This window comes from Schistocerca americana, chromosome X, assembly GCF_021461395.2.
Source record: "Schistocerca americana isolate TAMUIC-IGC-003095 chromosome X, iqSchAmer2.1, whole genome shotgun sequence".
Lineage (NCBI taxonomy): Eukaryota > Metazoa > Arthropoda > Insecta > Orthoptera > Acrididae > Schistocerca > Schistocerca americana.
Genome location: NC_060130.1, coordinates 208,426,523 through 208,445,120, shown reverse-complemented (window position 1 = coordinate 208,445,120; position 18,598 = coordinate 208,426,523). Strand labels below are relative to the sequence as shown.

The 18,598-nt window shown below is 37.6% G+C and overlaps 1 protein-coding gene across 1 annotated transcript in view; it reads left to right on the top strand.

Moving 5' to 3' along the window:
- Positions 1-18,598, top strand: part of LOC124554840 (mediator of RNA polymerase II transcription subunit 16) — a 314,031-nt gene that overhangs the window by 108,912 nt on the left and 186,521 nt on the right. Inside the window, exons 5-6 of the mRNA XM_047128502.1 lie at positions 1,223-1,475; positions 10,549-10,704. Of these exons, the coding sequence (XP_046984458.1) occupies positions 1,223-1,475; positions 10,549-10,704 (409 nt within the window). The remainder of the gene's footprint in view (positions 1-1,222; positions 1,476-10,548; positions 10,705-18,598) is intronic.

Genomic DNA, 18,598 nt, shown 5'->3' with positions numbered 1-18,598 from the left:
CTGATCCTCAATAAAAAACTGGCAACAATGACTAAGCCCATGAAGTTCTGCTGCCCAAGCTCTATGACCATTTGCTGCTTCATGCGAGCCCCAATAACATGAGTATGTTTGCAGTGATAATTAGAGAGCAACTAACACATTTCAGCAAAAAAGAGACTGGCAGGTTTCTGAAGAGGAGCTAGCTGAGACAAAAGGTGATAAACACGGGAAGAAATCCATGACAAAAGTAAAACCTTACACAAGTTGGGGTAAGCAACTCCAAAAGCTTGAAAATGTTGCCGAAGGCATTTTTGATATCATCACAGTCTTCTGCAGAAACATAATATGGAGGAAACGGTTGAGGAACCTATCATATCAACAAGGCTGCTGGATTGTTTAGTGCCATGGTGAGAACCTACTGCTGGTTGGTAAGAATTCACCATTGTTCAATGAGACATTGAAGAACTCCTTCCACTGACATGTTGGCTGTGTATCAAACCAAAGAAATGAAACATGGGGTGTGGAATCCAATCCTCATTGCCAAATACATTGTAAGTTTACAGACACAATGTCGGAAGTAACACCAACCAAGTTTTATTCTGATTCCACATGAAGAGGTCCGCAATAACACTGAAAGAAGCAGAAACAGTGTAAAGTCTGATAGAACACAATGGCCAATGCACTGGGATTATATTGGGCTGTTGTGCACTTCGGCGACTTGTGCATCGATGGTCAGGAAATGATTATGATTAGGACAACACAACACACAGTCCCTGAGCGGTGAAAATCTCTGACCCAGTCGGGAATCTAACCCGGCCCCTTAAGATTGACATTCTGTCACGCTGACCACTCAGCTACCGGGAGCGGACAATACTGAAGTTACAAAATGGTTGTGAAATATGTTCTTCATGCAAACCCCATCATTTAGATAAAGCTTCAAGCACTTTAGCATAAGTTATTGTCCTGATATGTTCTAGTATATCTGTGCATGAAAAATTAGAAGAAAATTTAAGTTCTATATTGTGAGTCAAACTCTTTTTAGTACTTGATGTAGTCATTCAATACTCCAAAATGCCTGCTTTTCTTGTGCTAATGATGGTAGGCGAAAAATGGAAGCTTCAACTATGAAAAATTTATCTAATCTTTCTTGTGGCCTACATGGATTAAAAACTAAGCTTTTGATTACAGAATAACAATCCTAGTTACAAACATCCAGTGGTTATAGATTTTTATTGTGTTACAGACTAATTTAGTCCCTGACATGAAGGATGCCATGCAGTACACTGAGAAATTTAAAAGCTTGCCATTGACACCGTCTGTCAGAGGTTTTGGTGGGAGTCCAATTGATGGATGTGTTGTTGTCACAGCAACAGGGATGATTGGAGCTATAATATGTTTACAAGAAGGTCAGGGCGTACCTCTTTTGTTGCACACCAGTGAAAGCCTTTCCTCGACTCGGAGCAGGATCACAGCAGCTGACATATGTTTTGGGAAAAGTAAGACATGTTATCAATTAATATTTGCTGAACTGTATGTCACTCTACTGTGGTTTCATATAATTTAACATTTGATTTTTTTAAGGAAAAAAATTATTCAAGTAAATAAGGTTCGCTCCCTGTTAGCTAATAATGAGTAATTAGAGGTTATATATGGAAGATTGGCTTAAGTATTATTGTACAGTTCAAACCCTTTGCTACTCATATATGCACCATATACCTCTGCTCTTGTCTTCCTACAATTTCTGGATTTAGTATTCTATTATGCAAAAATTTAGTGTTAATATTATTGAAATCGACACCAGCATAGGTTACCACAGGTTAAAAAGCATGATGTTTTCTGCTGTGTCCCCTAGTGGCTATGTAGACTTATTATCAAGCTGATAATGGCAGCATGCATCATGCTCCTTTAATTAGGGCAAACTTTGCATTTTATTTTAAGCTAATGTCTCTAACTTTGCTTATCCTAAATCAGTTCTTTTTATATTTTGCCAATATATTTCACTTCTGGCACACCTTTGTATCTCTATACTTGAAATGTTTCTGTATTCCTCATTTTTATGTAATTTGCCGTGTTTCCTTGCTTCTAATTACAAAGATTTAAAGATTTTTTCTTTAACTAATGTTTATTACAGAAGCACCATCTATAATCAGTAGACATTTCTTATCGAAGAGCTGGTTTTAAACTCCTATTTGACGACCATGCTGTACATTTTCTGCACTTTCAGAAAACTGCTCAAGGCAATTCTTAACGTAGTTCTTATGTAACATATTAAGGACCTCTGTGTTGCTCCTTACCAACTGAGCTTGTGCACTTGTTTGTGCTTTACAAAAACAATTTCTTCACTTGTGCTGTATGGCACATTATGGTGTTTGTAATTGATAATGAAGTATGATTTCACTTTCCAAATACAAAGTGCTGCAGTATACCAGTCTTCATTATTTCCACACATATTTATCACAGAATACTCTATAATTCTTTCATGATTCATTTGGTTGATTTCAGATCCCACAAATACGCTTTTGCCTTCAATTCTATTCTATGCTAACTTCAAACTTTTCCTTCACTTTCATTATTACTTCCTAAACTATGATGTGGAAACTACGAATAATAACTGGCAGTGTTTTTAATATTTTATCTTTTGAGGAGATTGATTGTGTTGAGGACTTCAATTGTCAGTCAGGTACAACGGACTCACAAGCTAATGTCAGTGAGGGTACTTGTTGCCCAAAGTATACCTTTCTGTACAGAAGCTATCCATGCATTTTGGCACAAGGTGTGTGGTTTGGGAATGAGTGTGTCAGCCCAAAACCACTGCACCAAAAATTTTATATCAGTGCAGTTGTGATGGACATAACAAAACATTATCCAATCTCCTGAGCAGTGAATAGTTTTGGACCTACCATCCCATGGCAGCATGCCTCGAATAAGCAAATTTTATCTTTTGTCGCTTTTAGCTATGCATGAAAATTGTTAATGCCATGTCTATCAAAACAGCAAAAACATTATCTTTGGAGGTGATGCTTCTATCTGTGTGTTGGGTGCACAGTATATTCTAGTCTTTCCTCACTCTACTCGTGCACCATTTCAGACTTCACCACGAGTTCCGTGTACAACTCTTTTATGATAAGTGCATAAAAATAGAGTACAATATCTCTTTAACAAACTCTTTTTATCCTTAACCAATTGTAATCATTTGTGACACACTGGTATTTTGCATCCTTATCTTACAACATGTCCTTGCCTTCAATTGACCGAGCAAGGTGGCACAGTGGTTAGCGCACTGGACTCACATTCGGGAGAACAGCAGTTCAAACCTGCATCAAGCCATCCAGATTTAGGTTTTCTGTGATTTCCCTAAATCGCTCCAGGCAAGTGCTGGGATGGTTCTTTTGAAAGGGCCAACACAAACTGAGCTTGTGCTCCGTCTTTAATGACCTCAATATTGACGGACATTAAACCCAATCTTCCTTGCTTCCTCCTTAAATTGACGTATTTTATACCAATTTTTCCAACTGTGCTCTATTTACAATTCCCAAATTTCCACACACACTCCCTGTTTACATATATTTATCCTTACTTTTATCTCCTGTCATCACTGCATGAACCTCCTATTGGGTTTTGTTGTTTACATTTCTGGCTACTGCACAGTGTATTTGGGGAGGTACCAGTGACATATAAAATTTATCTGGAACAAAGTCATTTGGAAGTATGTTTGCCATATCCTACGTTCACCTACACAGCTGCTTGAGTCAAGAAACTAAAGATTGTATTTCATTTGCTGACTATATCAACTGAAGGAAGTCACGTTTCTGATCATAGATGGATGGAAAGCAGTATCTGCTTGGTTGGAATGAGTCAGTAGCTAAAACCACAAAGATGATATTCATGAAGCTGATGTAAAAGTTAACAAGGGCCCTTGATTTTGAAAATTTGAAATATGTTTCCTGAACATTCCCTTGAGCTTTACCACACACACTGCATTCTGTTGACATGGCCTTTTCTTAAAATTTTATTACTGTGATATGTTAAATAAGGGCCAATAAAACACCGAGAAAGAAGACAGAGTGTATAAATGGAAAGCACAACATTGTGTATGTTATACAGTATTAATTTATTTTTGCTAACCAGTTTTTGGCTTACAGTGCCACATCAGTCTTTAACTGACTCTTGTCAGAGGTACAGTATTCATGAATAACATTGAAAAAGATGCTGCACATCAAGAATGAGGTACGAACACAAAGTTTGCAGTGTGACATTCTTTGAAATGTTGTTCATGAATAATATACCTTCTTTGATGATCATAGGCAGTTAAAGTCTTATGACAGCCTTGTAACCCAAAAAATTACTAACAAAAATAAATTAATATTGTAGAACATACCCAATATTATGCTTTTTATTTATAATTATGAAGTTGTTCTATCAAGAAGTGACAGAAGAATCGCTTAATGAGAGACAATTTGTTAGCTGAAAGAGTACACATCAAACAGAGGAAAATAAAATCATTATGTAAAATGAGAAAGAGAAATACTATAAATGGAATTGATTGAGTAGTTGTAAAGTGCCAGAAAAAGCATAGAGAAAGTGATACCAGTAGGAAGTAAGAGGAGCAGGTGTACAGTTCTCCATCATTATTTCTCAGTAGGTTTTTCTCAGTTTAGAATGTAATTTCTTGATCTTCATATAAGTATACTGTCCTTCAAAGTAGTCACCAGCATTGTGTAGAACCCGTTGCCAGCAATGCGGAAGGTGTAGTATACCATTAGCAGAGCCTGTTCTGTTGATGGTGTGAATGGAGCAGTCTAAAGTTTGGTGATTCTTATGTATGACTGTGATGGTGTTATCCTAGCACATTACATTCCTCCACAGCAGACCGTCAGTGCACAGTATTACAGTTTGCTTTTGGAGCATCACCTGCGACCAGCTTTGCGAAAGACGCAGTGACACTTTCAGCACAACCCACCCATCATTTTGCACGACAATGCGTGGGCACATACAGCGCAAGCTGTGGCTGCTCTGTTCAGTCGATGGGACTGGGAAGTACTGTACCATCCACCATACTACCCGGACTTAGGTCCTTGTGACTTTGATTTGATTCCAAAGCTGAAGGAACCACTTAGTGGCATTCGCTTCAGAACTGTTCCAGAGATTCGACAGGCAGTAGAACGCTCCATTCGCACCATCAACAGAACAGGCTCTGCTAACAGTATACTATGCCTTCCACATCACTGGCAACGGGTTCTACACAATGCTGGTGACTATTTTGAAGGACAGTTACGGGTGCAAACATGTAACTCTTTTGTATTGGTTGTGAATAAATAGTTCCCACTATTTAAGTTCGTATTAGTAAACTGCATTCTGCCTTCAAATTATTGTCTTGGGAGTTGCTGCAGAGTTTCTTTCTTTTCTACAGTGATTCTTTGTGTGTGCATAAACTAAGCCTATTTTTTGTGTTTCTGTATCCCATAAGGGGGATGGCAAGCATTCCATAGGCTAGTTTGTCCAATTTCTACATGATGAACATTAATTGATAGAAACACAATATACCTAACCCACTTCTTCTCTTGTATCTTTTAAATGGTTACATGAAATCAAGCATTAGTTGTCGTCACTGTTGACCTTTGCTCAATATGTTTGAGTTATGGGTGATGGAGTAGTGATGTGTAGTGCTTCAAGACAATACCTTTTTCGTGACTATTGATAGTCTTCCCTATTAATGGCTGTATTTGTAATTTCATTTATTTAGGTGATGAGGAATAGCATGTATCTTTATTTGCTCTGTGTATTTCTGGTTGGTAGTAGTGGGCTAAAGTTATATACCCTGTGATGAACCTTGCAAGGAGGGCATCACCTTCATGTACAAAACTTTGTACAAAGGTTTGCACGCATCAACACTGTTTTAATTTTGGAAGTAAACTGCTGGGACACGAGTCTTTCAGACACTTTGTGCTATTGGAGCGAACTGAACGCAATGTGATTTGCTCAGCTGTGACTGATTTTTATTTTGGTTCTATGTGATCCAATACCACTTGGTGATTTTACATCTCAGTTGTGTTTTCTGTAGTCAAAATGGTCTGTTCCTGGCCCAAACTAGGAACATTGGACATGAAAATCGGACCTTAATTCTGCAGTGAACTGCAATAGGCTTCACACTTCCATTATGCATAAGCTGAATACACTAGACTTTCACTAATCTGCCCATTCCTTGCACATATGTGTGCCGTATTAGTGGAAATCCCTGATTGTTGAGAGTGTCTGAAATTTAGTTTAAACACATAGGGAATATACTTTATTAAATTCTAAGATAGATTCATTTTCATAGAAAACCCAGTTCTTGAATGTGTCCATAGTATTACTCAGTGTGAAACATGCCCCAAATTTTTAGTTGTTGCAATAATGAAATGCGACGCCGGCACGCAACTCCTTTACAAGCATTACATCACTACTGCATGTGTCTGGTTGTTTCATAATGTACTCCAGGAAGATGTCTGCAGCTTTAGCACCACAGGGTGAGAAATCTTCATGGTCTCTTCTCCTACGTCGTCTCCTTCATTACTTTCATCATTCCTTTTCTGCACACTTTTGATTATTTCTTCATAAGTTATAATATGGTCTGTTCACAGTTTTCCACATACAACCTTTAGCAACATATTCTTCATCATTTTCTCCTCCTACTCCTCATATGTATAGCATTGTTTAACATTGTAATTAACAAACTAAATTGTTGCACAGAATAATTCATTATTGTGTATCTCATTTCTGCTTGGCCAGCTAGAGGCAGGATGTGGGCTGGGTTGTTAAGATGCCAGACTACTGAGGGCCAGATCGGAAAGACTTTAGTGTTACAAATCCTAGTCCATTTTTTATGTAAGTTCCAGTGGAGCAGTCACTGTTACACACTGATCCTGTGTCAGTGTTTGTGCACCTTCAAAATGCTCCACTTTTGTGAACATTTGGCACACTGATAAGAACATTCTTACCTGCTGACATATCACTGGTGAAATTTTCACTTAGTTTTTCTTTATTATTATTATTATTACACATTTAGTGTTTTCATTTGATCCACCATCATATGGTGGCACAAGGACTTTGGTGTACTGCATTTTTTTTCTCTATCATGCTTCTTTTTTCTGATTTCATTCTATTCCTCATTTAATCTTATTTCTTTCTCTCTTTTTTATGGGCATTCATAGCTGTGGAGTCCATAGTTGGCAATGCTACAGATAGAACCAACAATGTACTTAGTGTAGAACCAAAAATAACTCTATTTGAATGTTAGAGGAAGAATTTTGAGCACGGTCGAAATACATGACAGATTTTGTTTACCCATCACCCATCACCATATTGCAGAGTGCGTACGGTGTTGTACTGGAAGAAGACTGAGCGCAAACAAACTAGAATTGTGATTGCCAGATGAGAGAGAACTGATTGGGGGAAATGAGCCACACTTCCCACTGGCAGGACAGCAACCTAGGCCTATACCCATTTTCTGTGTTCTTGTGAAAGCAGAATTGACAGATTGTTTCTAGTGTTGTGAGGGTTTTAATCAAAATTTGTGAAGGACCAGGTGGTAGTGCTAAGTTCCTGTGGGACAAAACAGCTGCGGTCATCGGTCCCTAGGCTTACACACACACACACACACACACACACACACACACACACACACACACACACACACACAGAGTGCCGGGAGAACCATGGCAAGGCACCTTAGATGGCGTGGCTACGCCACGCGGCCAATGGACCAGGATTAGTTGCTTTACTCATTTCAAAATAAGAAAAGAAAACAATGAGTAACATGCAGCACAAAGCATTCAAGAAACACTACTACACAACTGGTTGTTGAGGTTGGCAGTGTGTTGCTAATGAGGTAGTTCAGGCCAACCTCTAGTGATATTCAATGCAACCACAGTTCAAAACATCTGCCACTTGAAACAGCTACATTAAAAGTGTCCACCTTATACCAATTTTTGAACTTAAACAAACAAAAACAAACAGCTTATGCAATTCTGTGTTCTAAGATGGCCAAGTGCTACATTGCATTGTGTGGCAAGACCATTCAGCCACCCACAATTGGCATGGCACTAGAGCATTGAGTGAACTTGGTCTTCTGCAGATGATGGGCAATACCAGAACTGAGAATTTCAAACTATACGTGATAAAATAATTCACCTGCTTACGATTTGCTGTGAAGTAACTTCTATTAGGTAATCTCACATTTTGATGTAGAATTTTTCTGTATTCACACGTTTTGGAAAATGCAAAATTTTCTTGTCCTTATTTGCAAAAAACTGGTGATTTCTCAAACTGGGGAACAATCAAGAATGGGGTGCCGCAAGGTTCGGTCTTGGGTCCTCTGCTGTTCTTAATATATATTAATGACTTGCCATTCTATATTCACGAAGATGCAAAGCTGGTACTTTTTGCCGATGATACAGACAAGAATAACTGGTGAAATTGTAAACGATGTTTTTCAGAAAATCATTAAGGGGTTCTCTGCAAATGGGCTCTCATTAAACTTTGACAAAATGCAGTATATACAGTTCCACACAGTAAATGGAATGACCCCATTAATAAATATAGGCTTCGATCAGAAATCGGTAGCTAAGGTAGAATATTCAAAATTTCTAGGTGTATGCATTGATGAGGGGTTGAACTGGAAAAAACACAATGAGGATCTGTTGAAACATTTGAGTTCAGCTACTTATGCTATTAGGGTCATTGCAAATTTTGGCGATATACATCTGAGTAAATTAGCTTACCACACCTATTTTCATTCTCTGCTTTCATATGGCATCATATTCTGGGGTAACTCATCATTGAGTAAAAGAGTGTTCATTGCACAAAATCGTGTCATCAGAATAATTGCTAGAGCTCATCCAAGATCATCCTGCAGACACTTATTTAAAGAGCTAGAAATCTTCACTGTAGCCTCACAATATATATATTCACTTATGAAACTTGTTATTAACAATCCGAACGAATTCAAAAGTAGTAGCAGTGTACATGGCTACAACACTAGGAGAAATGATGATCTTCACTACTGAAGGTTAAATCTAACTTTGGCTCAGAAGGGGGTAAATTATGCTGCCACAAAAGTCTTTGGTCACTTACCTAATAGCATCAAAAGTCTGACAGATAGCCATATAGCATTTAAAAGGAAATTAAAAGAATTTATTAATGGCAACTCTTTCTACTCATTAGATGAATTTTTGGATATAGTAAGTGGGTAATTCCCCAACCTCCAAAATAATAATAATAATAATAATAATAATAATAAAACAACACGTTCCCACATACAAGTATGCACCACAAAATGTACTGGAGAATGATGAATACAAATTATACTGGAACAGAACCGTTATAACAGATAAAACAACACCACATAACAAACCTGACATCATACTCACCAATAAAAAGAAGAAATTAACACAACTAATCGAAATATCCATACCCAATACAACAAATATACAAAAGAAAACAAGAGAAAAAATTGAAAAATACATCCTACTGGCTGAGGAAGTCAAGGACATGTGGCATCAGGATAAAGTTGACATTATACCAATTATACTATCAACTACAGGAGTCATACCACACAATATCCACCAGTACATCAATGCATCCAAACTTATATATACAACTACAGAAATCCGTAATTATTGATACATGTTCAATTACCCGAAAGTTCCTAAATGCAATATAACATATACTGTACAGTTAAAAGGAAGTCACGCTTGATCAAGGTCCACATCACTTTCCATTTATGACCAGACATAATGTCTGAGAAAAGAAAGAAATAATAATAATATTGAGTGTCATGTAATATTTTGTCTAATGTAATATCTTGTATAGACACCTTTTATTAACCTGACACGTTCCACATCATAATGAAGTGTCGTATTCATGATCTATGGAACTAGTAATAATCTAATCTAATCTTAGGTATTGACCATGTTCCTTAATGTGATATTCAGTGTGTTAAATCTGGTATGTGATATTTAACAACTGTATACTCCAACCATTGAACAGTTATATTTTTGTAATTGTGGTTAAATGTAATGTGGATGGCTAGTTGTATTTTTTCCCAACTTAGACACTGTGGAAATAAAGCATTACAGTATAAATATTTTTAGGCTTATACGAGAGAAACTCGGCAGTGGATAGGCACTTAAAGAAGCCTTTGATAACTGATTTGACACTAATATGCTGAATTAAGTAAGAGACTGGTTTGTCATGAGTCAAAAGACTATTTAAAATATTAAGTTATGACTGTGGTTCTCACATGAAAGCATTACTTGATTTTGAAACTAGTAATGATTTTAATTAATAAAATCATCAAAAGTTTCAGATCTACATATACTTTTTTCCTGACAGCAAGTCTAAGGATCAGTTAAATTTGTCTACATTCATTTACTTGTCAGTCAGTCAGTATTTGTTTTTTAAAAAGATGTTACTTGTGATCAAATCTTTCTTGTCAACATTCATTTTCCATGAGAAATAGAAATCTACATGCTTGGAGTTCCACATTTAACATTTCTGATTCTAATTTTTGTGTAAATATGTGCATTTTAGATGGGAATTTCATGGTTGCATTGAGCAGTGGCCGAGTCAGTCTGCCGGTGCACTGTGTACGTGTTACTGTGAAACTTGTGGATGAGAAGTGTGTTTTGAACACTCAAGCATTACCAAGTTTCTTTCCACATTCTGGCCCCATTAATGACATACAATGTAAGTGTTAAATAGTGTTCCTGCTACGGAGTTAAAATTTGTATAGTACATGCAAAGTTCAAATTTATGTGATTGTTTTCATGTTGTTCTTGAATTTATATTTTCAGTTTTTCTTGAGATTATGTTTCCTTGTTTTTCTTGAGTTTACTGCTGATGTCTTTGTCATCATCTGTGTCCTTAAAAATTAAAAATTTTTGGGAGATTAGTAATTAATTGTATTAAAACTTCCTGGCAGATTAAAACTGTGTGTTGGACAGGGTCACTAATTGGAACCTTTGCCATTCATGGGCAAGTTCTCTGCTGACTGAGCTATCCAAGCGTGACTCATCACCCACCCTCACAGCTCTACTTCTGTCAGTACCTCATCTCCTACATTCTGTACTTCACATAAGCTGTCCTGCATATATTGCAGAACATGCATTCCCGGAAGAGTGGAATGCTAGTCCCGCAAAGTACTGAGGAGATCTTTTGTGAAGTTTGGAAGGTTGGAGATTAGGTGTTGGCAGAAGTAAAGCTGTGAATCTTGCTTGGATAGCTCAGTTGATAAAGTACTTTCCTTTGAAAGGCAAAAAGTCCCATGTCTGAGTCCTGGTCTGGCACAAAGTTTTAATGTGCCAGAAATTTTCAAATGAGGCTACACTCTACTGCACAGCGAAAATTAATTCCAGAATTTGTTCAAGGACCTCTGAAAAGTTTGAGGAAATAATGCAAAATCCCACTTTTACGAAAACTGACTTTTAAAACTTCTGAAAAATACTTTCCTCCAAGTTGTATACATCCTTTCAGATCACTTAGTTTAGACCCCACAGTATGTATCCTTAGGAAGATAGGAATATAGCTCAGAGACCTTTTTGTAAATGGACCCAAATATTTATGTGGACTCATAATTATGCCCATGAATGGCTTCCTTGCTCTAGATGATGGGGTGGTGGTGGTGGTGGGGGGGGGGGGGGGGGGGAGGTGACCTAAAGTCACCAGGTCAGGATTGTAAGAACATGAAATCTTCTGGATTTAAGGTTCAAGATTTGTTTGTACTGGTCATTTTCTGAAATGGTACGTTGTAGTGGTGGAATAATATATAGGATGTCAAATTAAACACCTTTCACCTGTCTAGTTTCCAAACTTATTTTATTTGGCTACCAATTTTGTCGATTTACTACGACACCTTCAGGCCCCTGGCCAACATGTGGGAAGATCTCTGACTCAAAGTCGGCAAATGATGGTTGAAGGTATCGCTACAGCAAGCAGAAATCTACTAATACCAGTATTACTGGCCCTGTTTTGATCATAACTGAGATGGAATGTTCCTACATGTTGGTCAGGGGCCTGAAGATGGCATAGTGAATTGGTGAAACTGGTAGCCAAATAAAATAAGTTTTGAAACTAGACGACTGAAAGGTGTTTAATTTGACATTGTGTATCAAACATCCGAGTCCTGCAGCCATCTCTGAAAAAATGGACACACAGAGAATAATAAATACTTCTGCATTTGTATATTTCTCTTGAATTCCTTAAGAAAGTGCAGAAAGGACAATTATATGAGGAGGATTCTACTTCTGTGAGGGAACCTGAAATGAATCTGTGAAAGGGTATGGGCTGAAGTGGGATGAAAATGTGTTTTTATTTATTTATTTATTAAAGTGCATTTATATTCCAGATTCTGAGAAATTGGGTTCTATCATATTATAATACAGTAAGGAAGCTATTGTCTGGATTTCCTAGCAGGAATTCTCCCTTTGTTCCAGTAAGAATCACTAACATATAAAACTGGGGAGGATCAATATATATCTGAGACTGCAGATAATTGCAGTCAGACAGATGTTACTGAAAGATCTGTTTGCTTCAGTATAAATGAATTGTTTATGTTCATGAATTTGGATACTCTCTTTTTGCAGGATGTTTTTTTTCAGAGTTTTTAGAGTTGTCTTCTAAACTGTCTTGGCTGACTGCTAGTAATTCAAAGTGAAATTGAGGCTATACGAGGTGTGATAAAAAAGTAACGAGAATTTTTTAATTTTGTGGCCTTTATACATCAGATTTTCAATTTTTTTGTCTTGTTGGTACACATCATCATGATGTATGTTTGAATTTTCAGTTGTTTTGAATATTTAGTTCATTGTTGACAGTCAGAAATGTGGTATGTGTTTTCTAGTATTTGACAAATTTTTACTTTCGAGAAAGATGAATCAAAGAATTTGCATTAAATTTTGCTTGAAAAAATGAAATAAAATGCAGCACCACTGTAAAAATGTTGCTTGGAATTTTGGCAAATCTACTATAAGTAAGACAAGAGTTTATGAGTGGTATAAATGTTTCAAAGAAGGTTGAGAAGATCTAGACAACAACCACCCTGGATACCATGGAACATCAGTTACTGGGGAGGGAATCATCATCAGAGAGGTTGCTGGTGATGCCAGCATATCTTTTCCCTCATGCCAGATGTTTTTAGCATGAAACATACAACAGAGAAGTTTGTTCTGAAATTGTTGAATTTCGACCAAAAAGACATAATGTAGGCATCATTCAGGAATTGCTGAATAAAGTTGACAGTGATTGAGAACTTCTTAAGAAGTTTATAACAGATGACGGAACATGGGTATGTGAATATGATGTCAAAACCAAGGCCCAGTCATCCCAGAGAAAAATGTCTAAGGGGGGGTGGGATTGAGAAGTTCGATCACATGTGTAGGTTGTTCTCACTGTTTTCTTCAATTGCAATGGGGTAATGCATCATGATTTCCTGCTGTATGGTCATACGGTCAGTAAGGCAATAAGGAATACTACCTGGAAGTTACATGCTGTTTGCGTGAAGCATTCTGAAGATAATGACCAGACTTGTGGCAAAATCACACCTCAAGACTTGTTCATGAATTTTTGGCAAAAAACAAAACCGTTATGTTGCCTCAGCCACTACCGGATGTGGCCCCCTGTGCCTTCTTTCTATTCCCAAAGCTGAAGAGAACCATGAAAGGATCTCGTTTTGCCATTGTTGGTCATATAAAAACAGAAGCATTGAAGGAACTGAACACCACAATGAAAAATGAACTCCAGAAGCGCTTCTGCAAGTGGAGAAAGTGCTGACACAAATGTATAATATCTGGGGTGGATTACTTTGAAGGGACCAAAGTTCATGTTGATGAATAAATAAAGATTCTTTATGAAAAACATAAAAACTGTTACTTTTGATCACAACTTTATACAAACAGAAGAGTAACAGGTAAGGAGGTCACTGGTGTTTGAAATTTGCACTCTTAAGGTGCTGGTGACAGCACTAAAATAAGCCTCTGTATTAGGTGGGAAAAGCAAACGACTAAAGGCATACTAGTAAAGCAGCTTCCACAAGCAGGACCAGGCCTAGTTTAGGTTGCTGGGGCACTATTCTGTGTGAAGAAGAGTGTGACTTGCTCAGACACTTCTTTCAGAAAAAAGTTCCATCACCTGCAACAGGAGTATTGTTTAAATGCTTATTTTCGTTCCATATAATCATTAACTTTTCTTTAAGGTAGGCATTAAATTTTAATATTTTATTGTACCAATTACGGTTACTGTTACTTTGTATTACAACGTTTTTAAAAATATTTTTCGAAGTGGCTCCACAGGCCACTTATAGGTATGGGCCTCCAAACCACATAAATGTCTCCAGTCTGATGATGCATAGCTCATCGCTGACTTGAACCATCTTTTTAATACTCTAGCAACTTTATAAGATGATTAATGAATTACATATTCTGTCACACCCTTCAACATTTTTAAATGCATTATCATTTTTATAATCATTGTACTTTGCACATACCTGTAAGTTTACTTTTTGTGATTGTTAACCATTATACTTAAGCCGGTATACATTATTTTCTGATCCTTTAGTATTTTAGAAACTGGTTTAGGATTCCTGTCTGTGGGCACAACAAATTTTATTTTGATGAACACGTTTCTGTATAACAGCAATATTCTTGATTAATTGTTCTAATAATGTCATCATCTGACATTTATACTTTTGAAAATAGTGTAAAATGAGCATGACGATAATTATTTTTTTGTGGCAATTTTGCTTCACCAACCTTATGTCATGTATCAAGGACTAAACATAAACTCTAAACCCTAGTCATTATGGGAATGTAACTGCAAAGTGTGATTTTTGTGCAAAGTAAAGGCAGTGTTAATTATTTTTCCAAAATTATGATACCTACAGGGATTTGCACTAGTGTTATCCAAACTTTCAAGAAGGTTTGGCCACAAGACTTAAATTGTTATTTCGTAGCACGCATCTGTCTTTGCCATAAGTTTGTCAGAGCATCTGCAGGGGGAATAATGACACCCCATTTCCTAATTTTGGTTCCTAATTAAGCGTATCGCTGAAATGAAATATGTGTCATGTTAGATGTGGCCCAGAGTTGCACTGAAAGTGGAATTTAAGTTGCAAAAAAATATCATGGACCTAAGTGCATTCATCAGATGAGTCATATGTATTACTGAAGGGTTGAGAGTAGTGTATAATTACGACCATTCTGACTATACGATTTAGGTTTTCTCCCAAATTGGCCGCTCAAAAAATACAGGGTCTTCTTACATTCACAAATGAAACTATTGCTGCTAAGGTCAATGTTTTTATGTTGTGTATCAGCAGTATAAGGACAAAATAGATTGCTACTTACTGTAAAGATGACATGTTAAGTTACAGACAGGCACAAAGAAAAGAGACTCACACATAGCTTGTGTTCAAAGCCTTCTTCAGTAAATATATATCTGTGTGTGTGTGTGTGTGTGTGTGTGTGTGTGTGTGTGTGTGTGTGAGAGAGAGAGAGAGAGAGAGACTATATGCGCGCGTGTGTTTGTGCATGAGTGCGCATCTATCTTTTCCTTATATTATTGATAGTCCAACATGGAGTTTCCAAGGTTTGTTTTTAAATTGTGTACTGGATTAATGTAGGGGTTGTCTTACATTTAAGCCTAGTTTACACGATGACACTAGGTTGCAGGCAACTATGCTACTGGCCACTGCGCATGTGCGCCCCATGTTTGCGCAACTCGTTGGTGAAATTAAACACTTTTGGCGTGTTCCAACTTTGGTTACACTATTTGCACGAGTTTTGAGGTTATGTGTGTTCGTAGAGTGTAGACAAAGTGAAATATGAAGTGGGGAACAGAGAGTAATGTTCGCTTTTTGGACATCTATACTTTGCATAGGTGTTTGTGCGATTTCAGGTATGTTGATTACAAAAATAAGCAACATATTGCTGCTCCTGAGATAGTCGTGAGCGATCAGAACATAGATGGTTTGACAGTATCTGAGCTGCAGGTAAAATTCTGTTGGGTTAGGAGCACATACACAACTGAATTAAGAAAATACAAGCGAGTAATTCTAGATGCGGCAATGCTTTCGTCTACAAGACTAAAATCGTGTCATTCGAGTTGGCCGACTCTTTGTTAACGAGAATTGTTGACAGGAGGGAAGGCTACACAAATCAAGAAGCTGCATTCTTTATTCACTATTCATGTATTTAAAACGTCTCACCAGTGATCCCCATTCACATATGTTAGAATTTTGAAATATTGCCACTGTACAGATCTATCTTCAAGAGAGTAGTTTACAAACCATTCTCTTCTTAGTGCGCCCTGCTTCAAATAATTATTGCTGTTAATGTTAATAATTATTACTGTTAATGTTAATAATTATCGGTGTCAATGAAAAAGCGTCATCTCTAACTAAATCCACATCTTATAACATGCTGAGTGTTCTTGATTGTAATGCAGGCAATATGATATGTAATTTCAGTTCTGGCAACAATGCTTCATGCATTATGTTGTGTCTAGACAAGACAGCCTAGACACAATGAGAGGAAGCCGAAAGGCACGCGCTACACTCACGCAGATGGGCGGGAGGTCTGAAACAGGATACGTAATGAATGCTATAAAGAAAAGTACGTAGCTTCTGGAATACTTAACTTTAATCCATCCTTTTGGTACATCTGGAGATTGTGGCGATACAAGTGAGACTCTTTAGATACATGCAATGTTATTAATGGCGCCTTGCTAGGTCGTAGCCATTGACTTAGCTGAAGGCTATTCTAACTATTGGCTCGGCTAATGAGCAATGCTTCGTCCATGTAGTCGCTAGCAAAGTCGTCCGTACAACTGGGGCGAGTGCTATTCCGTATCTCGAGACCTGCCTTGTGGTGGCGCTCGGTCTGCAATCACACAGTGGCGACACGCGGGTCCGACATGTACTAATGGACAGCGGCCGATTTAAAGCTACCACCTAGCAAGTGTGGTGTCTGGCGGTGACACCACACATTACATGATCTTTACTCCTTATCACATAATTAACTCTGCTTAGAAGAAACATGAACAGTTCTGTTGACATTTTAAGACAGCTGATAGAACTTTTTGGGTCTTCCATTATAAATTGAAGCAAGGATGCTGAGCAACCGAGCCTATGTCTGTTCTTCAACCAGTCATGAATCGAAACACATTTCTTTTTTTTTTTTTTAATGCAGCGATTCCACTCAGGAAGGTGTAAAGCCTGTATTCTTACAATTCACAATTCAGACAGGATACCACAAGTGAAGTTTGGGGTTATCTTGAGTCAACTTCACAGTAATGCAATTTCAAGGTACAGTCACATCAACGTGACCACCACCTATGTTTGACATCAACATGCAGTAACCACTTACAGACAGCAGATGGCAGCACTAGCAGTCTTGGGGGGGGGGGGGGGGGGGGGGGGGGGAATCAGTGCAGTCATTGTTGTAATGTGGAAATGAAGCAGTTTATCTGATGTCCAAACAGACATGATCATTGGCTTTCAGGCCAAGGGTGGAAGTATTTATGAAACGGCTGTTTGTAAACTGTTCACATTCTGCCATGGTTAAAGCAAACTGATCATAGCAAAATGGCACTTATCCAAAACTGGTGCCTAGGCAACAGTGGTGCATCATGGGCCATAGGTGGCGGGGGTAAATGATGGCTGCAGAGATGTGTACAGGTGAATAGATGGGCAACTGTTGAACAACTGAGTGCTCAGATGACCGAAGGGACTTCCAACACTGTCTTCAATGACTGTTCAACAAACATTGCCATGTATGGTCTTCTGTAAGAAGTGCTTGGTTAATGCACTTATGCTGATGGCTGTTCATCTGCAACAAAGGCTGAAATTTTCATGCCAGTAATGTAACTGGATGTTCACTGAGTGGCGGCAGGTGGCCTTTTCAGATAATATTGATTATTATTATTATTATTATTATTATTATTATTTCTTTCCTTTCTCAGATGTTACATCTGGTTATTATTATTATTATTATTGTTATTGTTTCTTGTGGCTCAGCGGTCTAGAAAGTCTTTCAATTCTATGCCACTTTGACAAAAATACATGGCACTTCCTTTGAACAGATTTCTGACAGATTTATGAAGTAGACATCGGACCTGTTTTTCTTGACTCTGCCCATGTATTATGAGTAAATTTGCACTGTGACTGTTTTATGTCCAGTGTATTCCTGTGATTGCATTTTCAGCGTTTTCTTGGAATTTTTCTTCGAGCCCTTCGGGGAGTCTGTAGACTTCCTTTTCCTGCCACTGTGTAAATCAGAGTACAGTGCTTGGCTTCCAGTTTTAATGTCCTTGCTTCTGTCATTTTCCAAACCTTTATCTGGTAAACATTCGGCACCAGAATGTAGCTATGCATTTGAAGGATTACTGTCTTCTACAATGGCAGTTGTAGCTGCAGTATAATTTTGAGCCATTTTGGATTCAGTCAACAAGGTTTCTGTATAAATAACAACAACAACAACAAAATTACCTGTCATTGAATGGTCCAGGAAGAGCAACTGCGAATCGCATGTATGAAATGAGTACTTTTTCAGCACTTAATTTTGCTGTGTTTACTACTGTTTTCACTTGT